The sequence below is a fragment of the Epinephelus moara genome, chromosome 6, assembly GCF_006386435.1.
Source record: "Epinephelus moara isolate mb chromosome 6, YSFRI_EMoa_1.0, whole genome shotgun sequence".
NCBI lineage: Eukaryota > Metazoa > Chordata > Actinopteri > Perciformes > Serranidae > Epinephelus > Epinephelus moara.
In genome coordinates this window covers 10,849,045-10,868,579 of record NC_065511.1, presented here as the reverse complement: position 1 = coordinate 10,868,579, position 19,535 = coordinate 10,849,045, and the positions used below count along the sequence as shown (strand labels likewise).

General features: G+C 40.4%; 1 protein-coding gene across 5 annotated transcripts in view; it reads left to right on the top strand.

The window, feature by feature from the left end:
- The window catches only part of oxr1a (oxidation resistance 1a), a 210,943-nt gene that overhangs the window by 46,463 nt on the left and 144,945 nt on the right, over window positions 1-19,535 (top strand). For 4 of the 5 annotated variants that reach the window (XM_050045738.1, XM_050045735.1, XM_050045737.1 and 1 more), the window contains exon 1: window positions 16,896-16,936. The exons of the other annotated variant lie outside the window; for it this stretch is intronic. In XM_050045738.1, coding sequence (XP_049901695.1) covers window positions 16,911-16,936 — 26 coding nt within the window. In that variant the 5' untranslated portion in view covers window positions 16,896-16,910. Of the gene's footprint in view, window positions 1-16,895; window positions 16,937-19,535 lie in introns of those variants that run through there. 5 annotated transcript variants of the gene reach the window in all.

The window sequence follows — 19,535 nt, the reverse complement described above, 5'->3', positions numbered from 1 at the left end:
ATCTGCTTGCTCACCTTACGCTAAATTAGCACTACTGCTTTAAAAATAGATGAAGTCAGAGAAATACCCAGGATTTCCCCATTAATTGTGCAGTTACTGGATAGGGATCCTACAACATGGAACAGTTCACAACAGACAGCTTGCTAAACCTCTCTCTCAAACAGGGATTGTCCAATCTTAACTTACCAACTGTAACTGGTCACGGCAGGCCTGTCAAACTTTGGATTTCTTTACATGTAGAAGTTGTTTTGCAGCTGTAGTAAAACTAGAATCGATTTGATTCAATTTCAATTGAGAGGGCTACGATACAGTTATAAAACAATTTTGTTAATAAATCTCGATGCATCAAAATTTTTAACCTCTATAATTTTTTCTTACTGTGGCTATTTGCTTAAACATCATATTTGTAAGGATCCCTAATCAAAAAAACAAAACAAATACATTTTCTTTTGTTGTCTTTTATTATTACAATAACAAAGTGAGGATATGTGTCAACCAAAAATGCAAGTGCCCCTCTAAGTAGTCACTACAACTATCAGTTGCAATCCAAACAACCTTTTCCACATGAGGCCCAGACCCAAATGTCTGGCTCATTCAGCTAGCAAGCTAGCTTAGCAACACTATGATACTCCACATGTACCAGGTTCAACAAAACACAGCTGCAAAGCGTCATCTAGACTCTTGACCCACCAGAACACCATGTTGAGCTGTCAGAGTGTTTGTTATACACCCTGTCGCACCTGGCTTGCCATGTTTCTTTTTGTCAAGCTTGTTCGATTTAGCAACAGTAACTACAGGGGTGGCACTTTGAGTCTGTCAAATTACAGCCATAAGGAACATACAATCCAGTCTAACAAAACTGTTACCGGCAATCAAGATGTTAAGAACTGGGTTTTGGTAATTTCCCATTACTGTATTTTCTGCATCAAAACATGTATCTTTTAAAAAAAGAATCTAGGGCTGACCTGAATGCATCAGCCGCATTGCGTGATGGACAGGGAAGTTATAATCCACGGTTTGACCACTCTGTCAAACAGCCCACAAAACCTGGCGCTGTTTCCAGGGGCTTGCCAAAAAAAAAAAAGACAGGAGCATTAGTATGTAGCCATCTTTAAGAACAGGGTCCTCTTTTTAAAATGAGTCAACAGGAAACATTGAAAGTTCAGCCAGAGACGGCATTCTCAACCAACTCGTTAAGTTAACGGTAGTTTAATAAGCTAACTAGCTGTCACGAGCTAAATCTGTTAGTGATAGCCTAGTTTTTATCTTAGCTGACAAATTTGATAGCTGGCTTTTGTCTATCTCCTTCTGAAATCAAGAACCTGTTATCTGAGAAAAGACTAAGATTATCAAGTGGCAAATCTGTCACATCATTATATGACATAAGTCTACACTACATATGTGCTGTCCACGAATGGAAAACTTTAGAGGCATAGCAACAGAAATTGAGGGGCTGGCCTAGCAGTCAGTTATAGAAATGGATAGAGCTTTTGCAACATAATGACATGCAGGATATTTTGGCTATTAAAAAAAAACTATACTTTGCTCAACAGCTCCCCTGGAGGGAAATATTCACTAACCGAATCAGCTTCAAGTCTTTCTGATGGAGGAGGTTATCAGAGAGACATGAGCATGCCAGCATTCATTTTCACTCTACTTGGCTTTTGAAATTGAGACATCCATATTTGATGTCCTTCCTGTGTTTTTTCTGAGAACATCCTCTCTCCAAGAGACTTGTCCCTGCTGCCCTGCCATACAAATCACCTGTTTCTAATACAGTCTCCATGTGGCACAGAGAAATACATGAATCCTATTTAAAGAACAAGTAAAGCAATGAGTGGGTGGCTGGCAGCAGTTAAGTCAGGAAATAAATTGTCTATGTGGCAGCATAGCTTTACAATTCATTCTGCCTGATAGCCCGCAGAGGGACATAGAGTCATTGTTTGCATAAATGGAGCATCACTTGCTAATGTTGACATCTGACAGGTTAACATCGAGTGAGATTCAGTGCTGTGTCTGCATGAATGTTCAATTATAGGGACCATGATACTGCAGCCTTTTGCTTTTAAATACCCACAGACTCTCAGCTGTAAGAGGCTTTGTTGTTCTTGGTCAAAGAATTGATATACACTAAAAGATCGTATCCATCCAGCCTTAATGAAATGATGCTTTGAAAATTGAGAGGTCAGACCAGGCCGTCTGATCTCACTAATCAGCCGCCCAAAACGGAGGCTTGTCTCGAGGAACAGAAAATGACTCATAGCATGCCATTCAGTCTCCCCTCTTTCTTACGTCACTTTGTTTTCTACTGCAGCAAGTGTTCAGCAGCCTCTTTGAGGTTTTAATGTGCTGCTTGTTTGTTGCTCACTCTGATCCTTTTTTCCCCATTGTTGTTCACATTATCGATCCTGTTGTTTACTATGTGATTAGAAAATGAAATAAGATTGTGAAATGATTTCATAATGAAGAAACTACTGACAATATGTGACTAAAAGTATGTGTTTGTAATTACACTAAGGACCAGACACACCAAACTGACATTAAAGAACTGGTGGCAACCAAGGGCGACTGTAGCGTAACCTCATGTGGCCTATGTCAAAAAATTGCTCTTGAACACAGCACAAAACCACAGCCAACAGGCATTTAGCACTATGTTCTGTGCCTGCCTGAGAGGAAATAACTCTGCATACTAGCAAGTGGCAGTAGTCTGTAGTCGTGTTTAAAAACAAGCAAAACCGAAAGACAGACAGGATGTATTCAAGATGCTAGTTTGGCAAGTTAACACATTATCAACACAACTTGATGCTGAAAGTACAAATGATTTTCACCAGTCGGAAGTGTGTTTTTGTTCTCACTCCCTCTTGACTTAAGTTGTTTGATTGCTTTCCTCACTTCTGTTTCTTTTCTCATGCACTGAGCTGCACTGCCAATCAGAGCTTCCGATGCTGATTCAACATGCTTAATCAGCCGAAAAACAGCTAACAAGGGCCGACTGTGCGGGAGAACCTACGGTGCGGGACATGCCGTGAAAACTAGGGCGACAGACACTCACCATTGGCATGACATTGACCAACGGCTCATTGTCGGCTTTGTGTGTCGGGGCTGCTGTGTGATAGCTAAACATGTCATTCCAAAACTAAAGGCCACAACATGCTGCTAGTATTGCTTCAGTTTTTCTGGTTTCAGACTTTTCCACAAGACTTTGGAATTTATCCTGACAACATCTGTTTGATGGTGTTGAGGTCAGGTTGCCTGGTTCTAGACTTCTGAAATGTTTCCCATATTTCTGATTTGTTCAGGGATTTAAATATGTCTGGTGTTGTGCCCATTTACGGCTAATTCTGTCAGTTGAAGAAACAATCAACAAATCGGACACTTGTAGAGTAGGAATGGGAATGTCAACTTCTTACTTAGCTAGCTGGCTACCTAGCCACATACATACAAGCCTTTCCCAAACTATTGCCTCAAAGTTGAAAGCACACTATTGTATAAAATAATCACTGTAGAGACTTAATTGAAACCAAGGGATCCAACCCTAGATCCTTGAATATAGTCCTCAGAACAAAAGTACACAAATGCATGAGGACAGGGTTGTCTTATGGCCATACAGTGAACATGCATCTATCATTAATATAGAATAGTAATATGAACTGTGGATGTCGCCAGTGTCAATTACATTTTTGGTTCTCCATTCACAGTAGCTCTGTTTCTATGTCATCTTCACAGGTTTGATCATTCTAGAGCCATGGCTGTACCTCATAATCATCCCACACACAGTCAGTGTGTTTAGCTGACAGTGACTCTAACAAGGCCTGATAAATGATGTGTTCTCTGACCCGAAAGAGGGGTGCAGGAAGCAGACACTAAAGGCAGCACAGGGAAACCAACAATGCTTTTATAACTGCAGCTGTGAACGACCTTGAAAGTTGTCCTCAGAGTGATACCATGCAGAGGACACTGAGCCCCGCTTGTGTATTTGAAAGCTCAGTGATGTCATGTAAAAAATAGTCCATGTGTCAAATAATTGAAAGAGTTGGCAAAAGTCTTTTCATTTTTCTTCTACATGAGTCAAAAAGTCAAAACTCATTACAATCAGATGTGTAGTGTTTTAAAGAGTATCAGTGTCTGGAAGCGTGATGTCAACAATTAATACTTTATACCGCTCCCAGCATGAAAGCGAGCTGCAGCCAGCCCGTCCAGAGGTCGTCTTGTGTTCCCATATGGCTGTATGGAAGGTGACATGTGACAGTGCCGACACAGCTGGCCCTGCCTGATGTGACAGCTTTAGAGAACCCGCCTGTGAGGAAGAGCACTTATTTTTAGCCAATAAACTCTGTTAGCACCTCCTTCTCTTGACGTGTAACTACAGTGCTTACCTGGTCTGGAGTTTTTATTTGTTTCTGATTAGCTTAGTGGAGAGATCTCTTATCAATGAGAGTTAACACTTCTGCCTATCTAAACCTTTATTTCAGTGCATCACAGGAACAAAGCTCTGCTTCACATAGATCATATAAAAAAAGAGAAGTGACTTTGATTCTACTGTCAGACAGCTCCAGGTGGTATTCGCAAACCTTGGTTAAGCTCTATCCAAGAGCAGTAGTTGGTGCTAATACACATCATGACATTTTTAATGGATTAAACAGTTTCAAAAACAGTTTCACACATGGTCAAACAGGGTATAAACTTTGATATACCACAGTGATATGACAGGAATTATACAACAGTTAGTTCCGGCCCTGCAATCTGATTGGTCGAGAGACAGTAAAACTGTGACGATATTGGAGTACAACATCACGGTTATTTCATTGTGTATGTATCACTCCGCCTCACAGCTGATTGCAATCAACAATCAAATCAAAACTGACGGTTAGTGTCAGTTAGGTCAGCAGTTGCGTTGTAGGCTAATTAATTCATCCACTGTCAAACAGCCAAAAATATGGATTTATTTCCTAAAATAAGTTTTGAATTGAACTATGAATGGTCATCAGAGGAAGATGAGGGAGAGGAGAAGCTGAATCCATCTGAGCACACATCCAGGTTTGTCAGTGTTTCATCAGCGGAGCTCAATGACTTGGAGAAAAGCAACATACTGTCAGATCAGAAGGCAGAGTCGGCTGTGCCTGTGAAGCGACAGTCCACCATGCAGTCACCAGAGACTTATTTCACCGGCTGCACAATTAATGGAAACGTGCAGATAAATGTGTATAAAGAGTAAGTGCCTGGCGCACCATGTCTGCGTTACATAGCAACGGTGACAGCGGAGTCCTGAGGGAACTATTTTTGTTGGCGGAAGACAAATAAAATGCTTAAATTATCTATTTTGTCCTCATTTTTCAACATTTCTTAATCAGCCTTGCTTATTTAACTGTTGAACTGTTGTATAAAAGCAATATCACACTTGAGCTCGTGATGTTATACTCGTATATGTACGAGTATAACATCACTCCCTCTCGTGTGATATTGCTTAAGTGTCAGCTGGTAGAACATGCTCTTTACATCCTATGAAGGTCCGTTAGATCACGTAGCCTGTGCTCCTCAGACAGACAGCGCTGTCCTTGGAGACAGCATGTGACTGAAGGTCCTGGTCTCACTGCATGATGGTAGTGTGCTCCTCGCCATCCGTTTCAGGGTCGTCCTGAGTTCAGTGCCACGCAGAGGTAGTGGAAACATGCAAGATCCAGGCAGTCATGACCCATACCTGTCAAACTGTCAAGAGGAGATGTTATCAAAGGCAGTGCCTGGTGGTATTAGGCCTGCATCAGCTCCTTATCAAAGGGTTGAGATAACATTCAAAGTTTTGCTGATGGGAAATTTAAATGCCATGGGAGTATATAAGTATATTCTGAAAAGTGGTGTTCTAGGTTACAGAAGTAGAAAATTGACTTGATTTGGCTAAATTTTGTAAAGATGGGATAAGTGGCCAGGTAGGTAGGTAAATGGGTGTTTAGATAAATGAACAGACAGCTATGTAGATAGATGGGGAATGTGGGCAGATGCATATAATGGGTAATTGCTTATATGGATTTTTGGGTATATTGATAGATAGATGCATATCGTGGGTTTATACAGTTGGTAAGTGGATGTCATGGGTGTCATGGGAATAGATATATGGGTAGATATAGATTTATAGGTAGGTGGGTGTCATGGGTGTCATGGGAATAGATATATGGGTAGATATAGATTTATAGGTAGATGGGTGTCATGGGAATAGATATATGGGTAGATATAGATTTATAGGTAAGTGGGTATCATGGGTATATTGTTACTGTAGATACATAAATAGGTAGATAGTACAGCTTTATTTGTGTTGAACAGTATGGGGGATGCAGTCCAGCGGATGCAGCTGCAGGCATAATGTGCAGTATTTAGATTGATGCATGTAATGTGGAACCAAAGTTCACAAGGGCAAATTCTGGGGCAAACTGTTATTCGTGTGTCGTTCGCAACATATGCTTAGGTTAGCACAACAAACAGAGTGGCATGCAAGTCAGTCACACTGTGGCGGGAGCAAATGAAACGCCAGAGCTGGAAGACCAGGCTGTGAGTTCAGATGAGGAAGGTGTGTCAGTATTGCGCCACTATTCTAAGGGTACGTGAATGGAAACTGACATACGTTTGATGGCTTCACCCAGATGTACCTATCTCTGGTATGGTAAATGTTTGGGTGCTTTTGAAAGGCAAAAGTGGAGTTTATTGAAACACTCTTGCTAATGCACAGGTTTTTTCAATTATTATATTTACTTTGTATATTTAATTCATATTATAAGAGATACTTTTCAGTATTATATGCAACTGTGACCCCAAACGGTTACCTTAGTCCCCAGCAAGATGATTGTGTATGTCTGTGACACTTGCACAAATGTCTGTTCAAAATATATGACAGAACCATGTCCTTATACATTTGGGGTTTTTGTTCCCACTGTACCAAACTCACCAACTCCTTAACCCTGGTGTGAACCATCTGAACATCTGAACTGTGACTTATGTGTATAGTTAGACCTCTAGTAGATGTGTATATCAATAGATGTGAAGTAGATGGGTACATACTGTAGGTAGAAGGTATTTAGAGTGGCAGATAGATATAAAAAAAGAACCAAATGCAATGAGATTCAAAAGTAAAAGAAAAAACCTCATCATAAAGTATAGAAGGAAATGAAGACACACTTACATGCACACTGTGATTACTTCCAGGGTCTTGTGTGTAATTGCAATCAACATCTTTTCATTAGGAGGCAGCAGAATCCCAGGCTGTCTTCACAGGGGCTGAGTCATGTTGGAAATTCATTTAGCTGGCCAGAGGTATCTCAGCATACCGTGCCTGCTTCCATAAAAGATGCAACAAAAGGGACACTCTTTATCCGGCCTTGTTATCCTTGACTTGTTTGACATTTGAAACTAACATATAGTCCAGTGTAGTCATCCCAGTTGCATAATATCCACTCCCAGGCTGAAAGCCCAAGGACACATGGTCACAATTATCATGAAAGGTCATTTAGTGTAGCAGAATACGGTGCATCCACTCCGTTGCATACATAATTCAAGAGCACAAGCTCAGGGGTAGAATATATTTTCTCGTAGACTCTGTTGCCGGTCAGTCATAGTGCAACTCATTCAAGTCTGTTTTGGAATTTTATTGAAATAAATTAAATTAACTTCTGGTTAAGTGGTAGAGCAGAGTGCTGCTGCTGTGTTCAAGGCCAACGTCTGTAGTGTTTATGTCAGAATCGTCGCAATTAAATGGGTGAAGGATGCAGTTGGAGCCATACCAGCATACCGCCTGACTCACAGTATGTAAAGCTTTTCAGCCTTCAGTTTTCACCCCATGGTGTCAGCAGTGACACGATTGAACTCTGCCTGTATTTAATATTTGATGACTCACACTGAAGGAAAACATGCATTTGACTGTTAATTTACCACATAACTACACTTCATCTTATACTATATCATGATGTTTGTTACAATCACTCTTGCATTTTAGTATTTTTATATTAATACAGACAAACAGAAAGTACCATTTCTTCAGTTGCAAGCTTACAATATGTGTGTTTTTATGTGTGTATCTGTTTGCAGCTAATCTTGCATACTACTGGACCAATCAGCTTAATATTTTGTATGCACATTTATGACTGTAGCTCGAGGACCTCTTGTGATTGAGATGATTCACAATTATTGACAAACCTGTTTCATAGACTGTTTTATAAATTCATTTACTGCTGACTCTTCACTCTTCTTAACCAACCAGTAGGGGCTGCAAGTGATCAACAAAATCACATAGCCAATTCATAGAGCAAAAGGCATTTCTGGCAATCAGCTAGGCTAAGAACAAGCCTTACTGTCACTTACTTGTCATGGCTTAAGAACTGACATCTGTAGAAGAGTTTGGTCTCATTTTGAACTGGAGCATCTGCAGATTAATTCCATACCTGATATGTAATGATCCACTAAAGTTAGGCACAATACAAGATTTGTTTTGTTATCTTTGCTGTCATCTTGACTGTTACGGAGCCGAGACAATAGTTGAATCTGTTCTTGTGTGATGTAAGTTGGAAACAAAATCCTCAGTCTTCAAAATTGTCGGTTTTCTGGACCAACTCCATGGAACTAAATAAATTAAATTATTCCTCAAAAAATGGGCGAATTTAATTCTATCCAGTCTTTAAAGTCAGTACTCTGGTGAAATTGTATCAAGGCTCTGGTGCTCAGCAGGAAACACAGCAAATGCTAATTTAATGTGTGTGTGTGTGTGTGTGTGTGTGTGTGTGTGTGTGTGTGTGTGTGTGTGTGTGTGTGTGNTGTGTGTGTGTGTGTGTGTGTGTGTGTGTGTCTCAAATTGATTAGCTATAAATTATTCAGTGATTTCTGCCACTAATGAAGATTCATCTCTCTGTGTACCTGTGAGTAGCCACCCGCAGAGGTGTGTGTGTGTGTGTGTGTGTGTGTGTATGTGAGAACCCAGGCCGACTATGTGTGAAAGGGAATTCACATAAATGCACTCCACAAATGAGGAAAACTATCTCGAAAAAAGAAGGGATTCTTCACCCCTGAGATCTTAATGTCTGTGTGCCATCGGCTGTCTGCTTTAAATGTCAAAACAATTCAGTTTTTTTTCCCTCCAGATTAGCCCAGGGACACACGCAGTATTGTCTCCTATGTGTGCTGTGTATGATGAACAGAGCTGCGTTGTAACTGAGCGTCTTCATTCCAGGCTGTCAAACAGCTGCAGCCAGTGGAGATATTGCATCATTTGTTCTTGATGCTTGTGTCTTTTTCTCTTTCACGACTCTTGGTTGAAAGGTGTCATCTCTCATGAGTGTGTTTGGATGACTGCCTCTTCTGCCGCACCATTTACACATAGGAACTGGTTAAAGATGCAAGTAGTAAGACGTCAAGCCCAAGAAACAAAACAAAACTATTGTCTGTGACAACTCAAGCACTTTTCCTGGCAAAATATGATGATTTTTTTGTAATGCTGTTGCACTGCCTTTGGTCACCAGTAGAGACCAGTAAGAAGAGGATAAACATTGTTTACTTGTAAATGTTGACTTTTTGGCTGTTGTTGCTTACGTAAACAATCGCATTTGTACTTGTATGCTGTAAAGTATTAACCTGGTTTGCCATCATGATGTAAGCCCTTTCTAAATATAAATCTGACAGGATTAATTTTTGGTCTGATAATGAATTTTGATGCCGAGTAAAACTATTTATGTAATAGTCCCCCAACCCACCCCCGCCTCCTCCACAGGCCTTGGCTTTTTCTGATTAAAGGCCCGTTCTCCAGTGCTCCCTTGTCACAGGCTTTACTCAGTACATCACAGAGAGAGACAGAGAGAGATGGAGATAAAGCTCTTTGCATTCCTATTTGCCAACAGAGGATTTACTTTAATGTTTACACTGGATGTTCTCTTTGGTTAACAAATGTTGGTGTTATTTTTTAATCTGATAAAAAATGAACAATAAACCTGAGATCTGACAGGGAATTATTAATATCAATACATATAATTAATGAGAGTTGTACAGTTAAATTAATAGAAGGAAAAAAACAGGAAACATCAAAATTAAAACATAAATATAACATTAACAGTCTAGCTGCATTTCACCATGTAGTAAGGCAGTTTATTTTTATTTCTGTGTCATGCCAAACAATTGCATCTATCCCAGATGTGAGAACAAGACTCAGGTGCATCTACAGCATGAACAAAAACCTAAAAAAATAGCGTTGTGTTTTACTGCCATCTCTGGCGAAAAGTTTCAAGCTTTTCCCATCTCAGACTGCACTTAGCACCACTTTTTGGCATGGTAGGGTGTGGCTGGAAGTGTGGTTTGACGCATCTGTAACAAAAGTGATGTCACGGTGTCCTGGAGTACACTTGTGCATCACTGCAGCAAGGTGAGACTTTAACCCACTGGAGGTCAGCAAAAACAAGGTTTGAAGGGGACATTTAAGGGATAGTTAGGATCCTCTGAAGTTGGGTAGTGTGAGTTACTTATTCATGGTCGGTGTATCACATACAGTAGTTGTAAGTCAGCACTAAGGCAGTTTGGAGAAGCAGGCTTGAGTCTGACATGGAATCTAAGCAATGTACTGCTGTGGATGGGGGTTAGCAACAAAATATATTTCAGCCACCTAAAAATATTGCCACCTAAAATCTAAACTATCTCCTTTAAGTTAGCCCTCTTTAAGAGGAAAAAACTCTTAATGTACAAAACTGAAATAAATTGTTCCCCTGATAAATGGCCTTTTTATTCAAAGCCCACGCTTTTTCCAAGTAACCAATTTAAATATTTGTATCTTGTGTATAAAGTCTTGAGTTTATTGTTCATTATTTTATTTAATTTTTTTACTGTTTTTGTCTTACTAAACAATATACAGTCTTGCATGGTTCCACAATAGTAAGGAGAATAAAAATCTATCATTGATACAACACATGGGAAAAGACTGCTTTCAGTCTTCCAGGGTGATCTACAGAACAGTACTGTCCAGTTTAAACACAGAGAGGTTGTTATAGCCTTTTGTGAATTCTGCTGCTTTCACCTCACCTTAGAGTTAGAAATGGCCTGGGGACTAAGGGAAGAACAACCTTTTACTCTTCTGTTGCACTCCTCTCCCCCTAGAGGGACTTTGCCCTTCTGTAGAACTTTATTCTCTGGACTGTATTCAGATTTTATCATCCTAAATGTATGCAGATTCGCCTTTACTCTACAAATGTTAACTGCTTTGGATCTTGAATCTAGCCAAAGACATTTTGTCCCAGTGTTTACTCTCATTCTCCAGTATAAACTTCATCTACAAAAAAAAAGAAATAAAAAAACCCTCTTTTAAAGCTCAAAATGATCAGTAGAATACAGAAACAAAGTAAAAGAATGAGCTTAAAACAACTAGAAACAAAGTCCAAACTTCCAGTGAACTTCTAGATTAAAGCTACAGACTGCTCTTTGGTGTACAGATGCTCTGCTGTGTGCTGATTCAGTATATCAACCATTATATCTACTATTATATATAATGTGCCATATGGTGTTTATCTCACAACAACACTGTGTGACAAGATCCTGTCTCTAAATAAGGCAGTGTAAAACATTAAGTACCCAAAGAACAAGAATAGTATGGACTACAGCCACTTGTTCCTCAGAGGACAAAATGACTCACTTGTATGTTGTGGAGTGCTCACCTGATGTATGCTGGTGGAGGGCCCAATTCCCTGTTGGCCTGCATAGGATGTGTAGAAAACAGAGGGGTAATATAGAATGTCCAGAGACTGCGGGAGCGGTGGATCTTGATAAGATTGATTGCTGGACTTTTAATCTATATCTCTGTGTACATGGGAAGTCAAGAGGGAGTCTATTTTGGTATTAGTCCACACAGATACAAGGATGCAGTACTTCTGTACTTCTGTTTTTGTATTGGCCATCCACCACTGACCAATTACACACTGTTTCATCATACTTAGACTTGGCAAAGTAAATGCTTTTCTTTGTTTCTCAGCAGTGCATTTGTTCCAATATTATCTATTTTTTCTTCACCTAGACTTTCTTTTTTTACAACTCACTCCACTAAGTTATTTACACCCACGCGGGCAGATCTGTATTCTGCAGTGCTTGTCTGTCAGGAAGGCATTACAGTGCTCAGCCATTTTTCACTCTCTGCTCAGAAACATCATTATGCACTGCCCACCTCAGAATACAGATGGGCCAGGCGGAGTTTCTTACAAGCGGAGTATCATTACCCAAAACATTTCAGGGCGAGAGTGGCGTTTCTCACGAAGATGGAGACCTGAGATTGTCCCAAACTCTTCATTCCGCTCTCCGTAGCTCTCTGCCAGGGTTTCACAGTGACGGAGAGCCTTGTGGTTTAGTCAGCCATAAAAATTGCTGAGCCATACCACTCTCTTACCAGGATACTGACGGCCAGTATAAAGACAGGAGAGCTGATTTGTAAGGAAGTATGCTTTTAGCATCCATAGTTAACTTCACTGACTGACTTTCAATGACTGTTTGCTCCCTACATTAGGAAAAGTTTTTATACCACAATATTTAACGTGAGCTCCAATAAATTCACATTTTTAATTTTTAAGTTATTTAAGTTTTATTATTTTTAAAATTACTGATAGATACAAACAAATTGCATACATAGCTCTAATTATTTCTTGTACTATGCTGCCTAGAGCATGCCAGTTTTCAAGCCCCTAGAGGGTTTTTAATAGGGCTGTTCTAGACTCAGCATTATGTCAGTCGAATTGTATTTGGCTGTTTAATACTAACATTCAAGTATTTGTTTCTTTTTTTTTTCCGGGCTTCGCTGGAATGTTCAGGGTCACATTCAGATAATATAGTAAACAAGCCAAGTTAGCCCTTAGAGCTAATGTGTGCTAAGTAGCAATAAAACATGCCGGTCTAGTTTCACAAATAGTTTTAAGCAGCATTATTGAAGCAGTGTCTGAGAACACATACCCATTTTTAATCCATTAAGTTTTTTGTTTTTTTTCCAGACTTCATTTTACCTCAAAGGGGCTCTGCGAAATTCAAAGCATATTAGTTGTCTGTACATGGTTCTCAACATGGAGGTGGCTGAGCTAGTGGCTAGCAGCTAATGGTGCTAACTCCATAACCAGCATTAAACAACGGCAACAGTGCTGACAGAGCTAACAGTGTTAACTAGGGACGAACCAGAGAGTGGGCACTATACTAGCGCAACAATGCTGTCCCGATATCAGCGGTAACAGCTGTATGAGCGCAGTGTAAAGCGGTTGCGATGAGCGAGCCAGCCAGATACACACATGCACAAACATACACCTGTGACTGGACTGGCTACCATAACAAAGAGCAGAGACGCACACAGAGGCAGTGTGATTTCATTTTCCGGTGCGGATGCCACTATGTCTTTACATAGCAAATAGTGGTTTGCTGCTATTTGGTTGCTCGGAGTGTTGCATACAAAACCTTTAAAGCAGGAAAATGTTACTTTTGCCAAACGGCAGCCATTATTGCCACAAATGAAGACTGAAAATGGGAAAATAGCTACCCTGGCTGTGTCAGAAGGTAAAACATGCACCTATGATCACCTCTAAAGCTCAGAAATCAGAGTCCCCGCTGGCAGACCTTACCTTTGGACCAAGGGCGATTGCACTGAGACAACAAGGGAGGCTGATTTTCCCCTAAAATTTCATATAAGAAACGGTCAAATATGCACAATTGAATTTACATTAAAATAAGAATTTACATTGCATTAAACCTGTGCTAGGATGCGTTTAACATCATGACTATGATGTTCAAACATCAGCTATTCCTATGAGACAGCGCTGAGAAAGTATTTTTCATGCAGCAAAGCAAGACGGTCATTGGATAAATGTGACAAAATAGTCACTTCCAGGGAGGCCTAACTTCCCTGGGAAAAACGGCTTCAATTAAGTATTTCTTTTTATAAGTTACTGCCTCACTACAATATGACAAACTGTATGATGTAAACTTAAAGTGAGCTTCCCCTGTTTGAAAGACCAGCAGCCCCCACTGCTTTGGACACAGAAAGACTAGCTTTTTACCCATTTCCTGTATAGATGTGTAATAGTAATTAGACACTGGATGCCAAGATGGCGCCTGTTCAGTCCAGTGAAATTGCTCACCTGACGCATACACAAAAAAAAATCCTATCAACAGTTTTACAGATGTCTCTTTTACAACAGTAACCCTTGGGGACAATGCTTTTGGGGCCACAGGGGATTTTTTTTTCTGCAATACCACGAGTGACCATTGGGCAAAATTGGAAGCAAGGCTGTGCAGCATTCTTGAGGGTCTAGTTTCCAGTCTTTGTGCTAATGCGAAGCTAACTGTGTCCTGGCCCCATCTTTGTATTCAACAGACAGGTATGAGAATGGTATTGATCTTGTCATCTAACTTTCAGCAAGACAGCAGATAAGCATATTTCCCTAATGTCGAGCTATTTTCTCCTTTAACATATCTGTAGGCTCAGCGGCTTCTATCATATTGTGCATTTGGCAAACACTGGTTACAGGTCTATGAGATTAGACTGACACAGAGACACAAGGCTTAATTTGCTAAATGTGAAAGATATCAATCCAATTATGATTCACAGTGTGAGTCCTCAGCCAGCAACTCTATCTCTGTCTTGCCAGAGGAGCTATTGAGTTTCCATGACAATGATAGATGGATGTGGAGAACAGAAACGTTAGCTATGAAGCTTGTATTTTTTGTTTTTTTTTGCTGCTGTTTCAGGATAGACACCACATTTTGTGACCCAAAATCCAAAAGCTTTGGGTTTTGTATCCCATGAACTTGTTGCATGTGTTGCTTTTTGTGACAGTATAATGCTATAGCAGGCCTAAAGCATGCTCAAGGCCAGGCTCTGTTCAGCACCCATAGTTATAGGTACTATGACAGAAAAGAAAAAAATGTGCAAGTGTAGTCAGAATGATTTGAACTAACCAAGTATTTCCTTAAATTAAGTTTCAGTTTTCATAACTCTAGTGCAGTGACATGCCATATCAGTTTCATTTCCAAAACTTCTTTAAAAAAGTTAATTTCTTTTAAAAACTACTTCAGATGATCTTACTTTTACATAGTTTCTCATGTAAAACATATGATTTTAAGAACCAATTTAAAATTTGGAAATGAGAGGGGGTTTGGATTAAAAAAAAAAAAAAAAAAAAAAAAACGGTTTAAGAATTTTTTTATATTGTACATATGTATATCAATAACTGTTTCTGTTGCTATGCTTTTAAAAGATCATTCGGTGGTAACTGAGAGTCAGCATTCTAAGTCGGGGATCCAAACTTCTTAAAATTTGCAATAATCTCCTAAAAAGTAGTGTCCAGTTCATATAAAATCTGAATTTTATTTATATTATAGGTACTTATTGGTTTGAATTAGTATATTTATGAGTGAAATGCACATCCTGAAGACCAATCCTGCATCTGTTATTAAAGCACAGTACTGTATCTGCTGTGTGTACTGTAATTGTGTGTTCAGTGAAGGAGGGCTACATGTTGGAGGATAGGGGGCAGTAGAAGTATGGCAGCTTAACCATTGTGCCCAGCATGATAACTGCATGAGCAGTGGTACTGGGATTTGATAAAGTGGAGTGCCCGCTGTCCCAGTCTCTGATGTGGAATTGTGGGCAAAGCGGTGGAGAAAGAAAACATAGATTTGGGTCAGCTTTGGCCTGGAGGAGGGGAGCTGTCACACAGGAGCAGGCCCGTTAGTTGGCTGCATCTATCTAGGAGGCAGGATGCATGCCGCCATCAGGCGTGCACAATACTGGGGAGATTACTGTGTGCATGGCCTCCAGCCCATCTCCCATACTTTTCACATTTTATTTGCAGCACACGGATGCATTTTAAGCCTTGGTACTGTTTTGAATGCTGGGTGTGATGCATACATTTCTGTCTTTGCACTTTCGGCCATGACCTTGTAGTTTTAAACAAATTAGCATCTTTGTTAGCATATTATCTGCCTCTGTTTCTAATGCTTGAGTAAGATATTTAAAGCTACAGTCAGGATGCCTTCTGGTAAGATGCCTCTGTTGCTGTTTGATGAGAGGGAATTTTACTTTAGAGTGTCACTACCTTGCTGCATCAAATGAGTTGGCCTCTCATCACCATAACACAGATGAAATCCAAATACTTTCAGCTTTCACTGATTACGTCTTTGCTGAGTTGCCATCGCAATAAACAGGGTGCTAATGCATTAAAGGGACGCACACAGACACACACACACACACACACACACACACACACACACACACACATTGATGGCCTGCAATCTCATGCCCAGTCAGAGCAAACAAGAGTAGAGACAGAGTGACTCATCACCAGATGGCTGAGTGTGGCACATCTCCGCCACCAGGAGCCCTTATGCTTTTACCACCTGGAACAGACCCAAGTGACACGGCCTTGGAGCCCAGCCACCCGGGATACACAGTAAGAACCAGGCAAAACACGGCACATAACACATCCCCATCCCGTCCCCACCCAGCCTGGATTTTTTCCCTCTTTTCTTTGCTACTTCTGCATTACCAGCCGTCTCCGTCTTGCTGACAGCTTCCCCATCCTTTTCCTCTCCGTCCTGTCCATCTCAATCTTGTCCTCTGTCATCCCATCTACTGTACCTCCCCGCATACACACACACACACTTCCTCCTCCTCCTTCTACCACCCCTCAGGTCTTGGCTCAGGCATCAGTAACAGGCTCAGATTGGCTTGGCCAGCTCATGCCTCCCTCTCCTCCTCCTCCCCCTCCTCCTCCTGTCTGTGCATCTCTGCTTGTCTGGTGTATATTGGGTAAATAAATTAGCACAGTGCCCCACTCTCCTAATGAGGACAAAGTCACATGACAGGCCTTTTCCTATGCTTAAGTTAAGCAGTTTGAGGGATTGATTCCATTATCTCCTCTGCACAAGAGTCAATGGAACCCGTTCTGAGACCTGCTGGGTATGTACCAACTCTTTTCACTAGATTCTCCTTTTTACCCAGAAGCAATTTCTTTCCCTAATGGTGTCTAAAAAGTAGCTTTATTTTAAATTGAGGTTTGTTTTGAAGAAAGAGGAAGCATAATGAGAGAAAGCTACAAGCATAATCAAACATTTTTCTGTGCAAATGGAGACCACTGTTTAAGGGAAACAGTGAAGTGGCCTATTTGTTGTATTGGGGCTTTTAGCAAGTAAATCAAAGGAGGACTAACGGCAAGGCTTTTTCTTGTAAGAGCTTCTCCCAAAGCTCTGGCTTTGAACAGTTTGAGAGCAGATACCGTAAGCACTGTGGTGAATACTTGATTTTCCAATAATTTTCTGTCTTCAAACAAGACTCAAACCCTTTCTGATAGCGGTTTGGGAACCACTTTCAATCGATTACGTTTGGGGATTGGGAAACAAAGGGTTGTATTTCTAAATGAAAAGACATAGTTGACAACACTGGCGTTTCCTCCCAGGGGAGCAGAGCGGAAAGATTTGAAAGGCTTAGTAGGATTGTGAAGGAAACAATTGGTTTGGCAGAGATGGGTTTGAAAGCATTCATCAAGGTAACAGGTAATTTCTCAGCAATTGCTATAGCGTCTTAATAGGCCATTTGAAAAAACCCTTCTGGTTTTTGACACCAGATGGTACAGTCGTCATTAGGCTGCAATGACAAGCCTTCTGAAGTGGAGTGAGCTGTGCGTCACTTTACACACCAGCTTTTCACAGACACATCATCCATTTGCAAGATCATCTCTCTGCTATTGTATGATCACACAAAATCAGGGCTGTCTGGCTAAATCATCGTAAAAGCTTCAGCAACAGAGAGCAGTAATGGACATATTGGAATAAAGAACCTTTTTTAAGACCATGGTGGTTATAAAATTGAGGAACAGATGATAGGTGTCAGGTTTGAACATTAACTTTTTCACAGTAATAAGAAAGGATGAATGTGGTACTGTCTTTCCACTGTGTTGAATTCTTTATCGGATGCTGTCTAGTATTGGAAACTAGATTTCTTTGTGATCAAAAAGGCTTTATTTTCTTTTGCAAAATGACATGCAACAAAATGTATCTCAGACTACCTTTGACCCCATTTACACTTCATGAGTCTTGGGCAGATCTGATAGCGATCTCAAAAAGGCTACGTTTAACGTGTAAATGCACCCCAAAAACATTCAAGATGGATTCATATCTGTTTGTCCAAACCATCTTCAGAGGTGGTTAGATACATTATAGCCAGATGCTGAAAAGGTGTAAATTCATCCATCTCTCCAAGGTAATCATGACCCCTCCCATAGTGTTACTGGTCGTAAGCAGTCTGTGCAAATAGCGACTCACTAACTGATTTTCTTAATGCATACATGGTCTTTCTTCTCTGTTCTTGTGAGCTGAAATTACAAAAAATGACACTGAAATCAGGGCGTCAGTAGCCACAGCTGCCGCAAGTTTGATTCCATTCAGAGGCCCTTTGTTGCATGTTACCCCCCCCTTCTTTCCCCCTTTCATGCTAAAGCTTTCCTATTTGATAAAGGCAACCCCCTTTAAAAATAATCTTAAAAAAATGACAATGAAATTAGCCAACAAGGAAAAGTCAGGGATTTCTTCAGATATGATAAAATACAAGGAGCACGAAGCTACAGGTCTGTTGTCTGATGATGATAAATCCTCTGAGGGCAACGGCCAGTATTTAAGGCTGATGTGGGTAGCCAGTGGATCCCCGGGCAAAGACTTCCTTTACCATGTGCCGGTCATTTTGGCTAATCTGTATAAACATATCTGCTTATGAATGCAGATATATTTAAAAAAGGCCTATTTAAAGCTAACTCGTCATCATACTATAGCTGATGGGTTACAAGGTTGGATTTCAGCCAATTCTTTTCCTCCTCTTTGACTACGAACTGAAACCAGAAAACTTTTGTTACCAAAGTTCTATCCTCTTGCCTACAGATTCCACATACATATGCAAACATCTTTTGATAGAGATCACAAAATGATGAACCTGAACCCTAAGGGACCCTTGAAATTTGTCCCAATATCAAATTGGATCTGATCATTTAAAAAAAAAAAAAAGTTTGACCAACCTTTTCTTGCCTGAGATATTACATACCTAATCTAGTGCATGCCTGAAATGATGGATATTTCAGGATTTTTTTTTATAAAGTTGATCCGAATTGTGAATATTGTTGGGCTCAGTATCCATCTTTCCTCCACCTTGCCTCCAACTGGTGCTGCAGCTCAATGTTTTTTCACCTTACTGTACATCTTGTTATGTAATTCTAAGTCAGTCTAATCATCATGCAAGTTACACACACAGCGTTTAATCTCACGATCAGCACTGGTCACAGGTTATCTCAGTTCCACTTGGGTATTTAGCATTGTGATAAACAGACCTGAGACCCACAGTAAAAGAATGGGACTGAAATAAGGCCTGAACCTATACAGGTCTGGGGTCCTACAGTCCAGGTATACCTGGACACCAGTCTGCTAATCTGATCACAGTTCATTTGAAGCGCACTTTAACACCACTACTTTGAATAAACCTGCAAGGAACTCACAACTCTGTGTTACCAGATAAC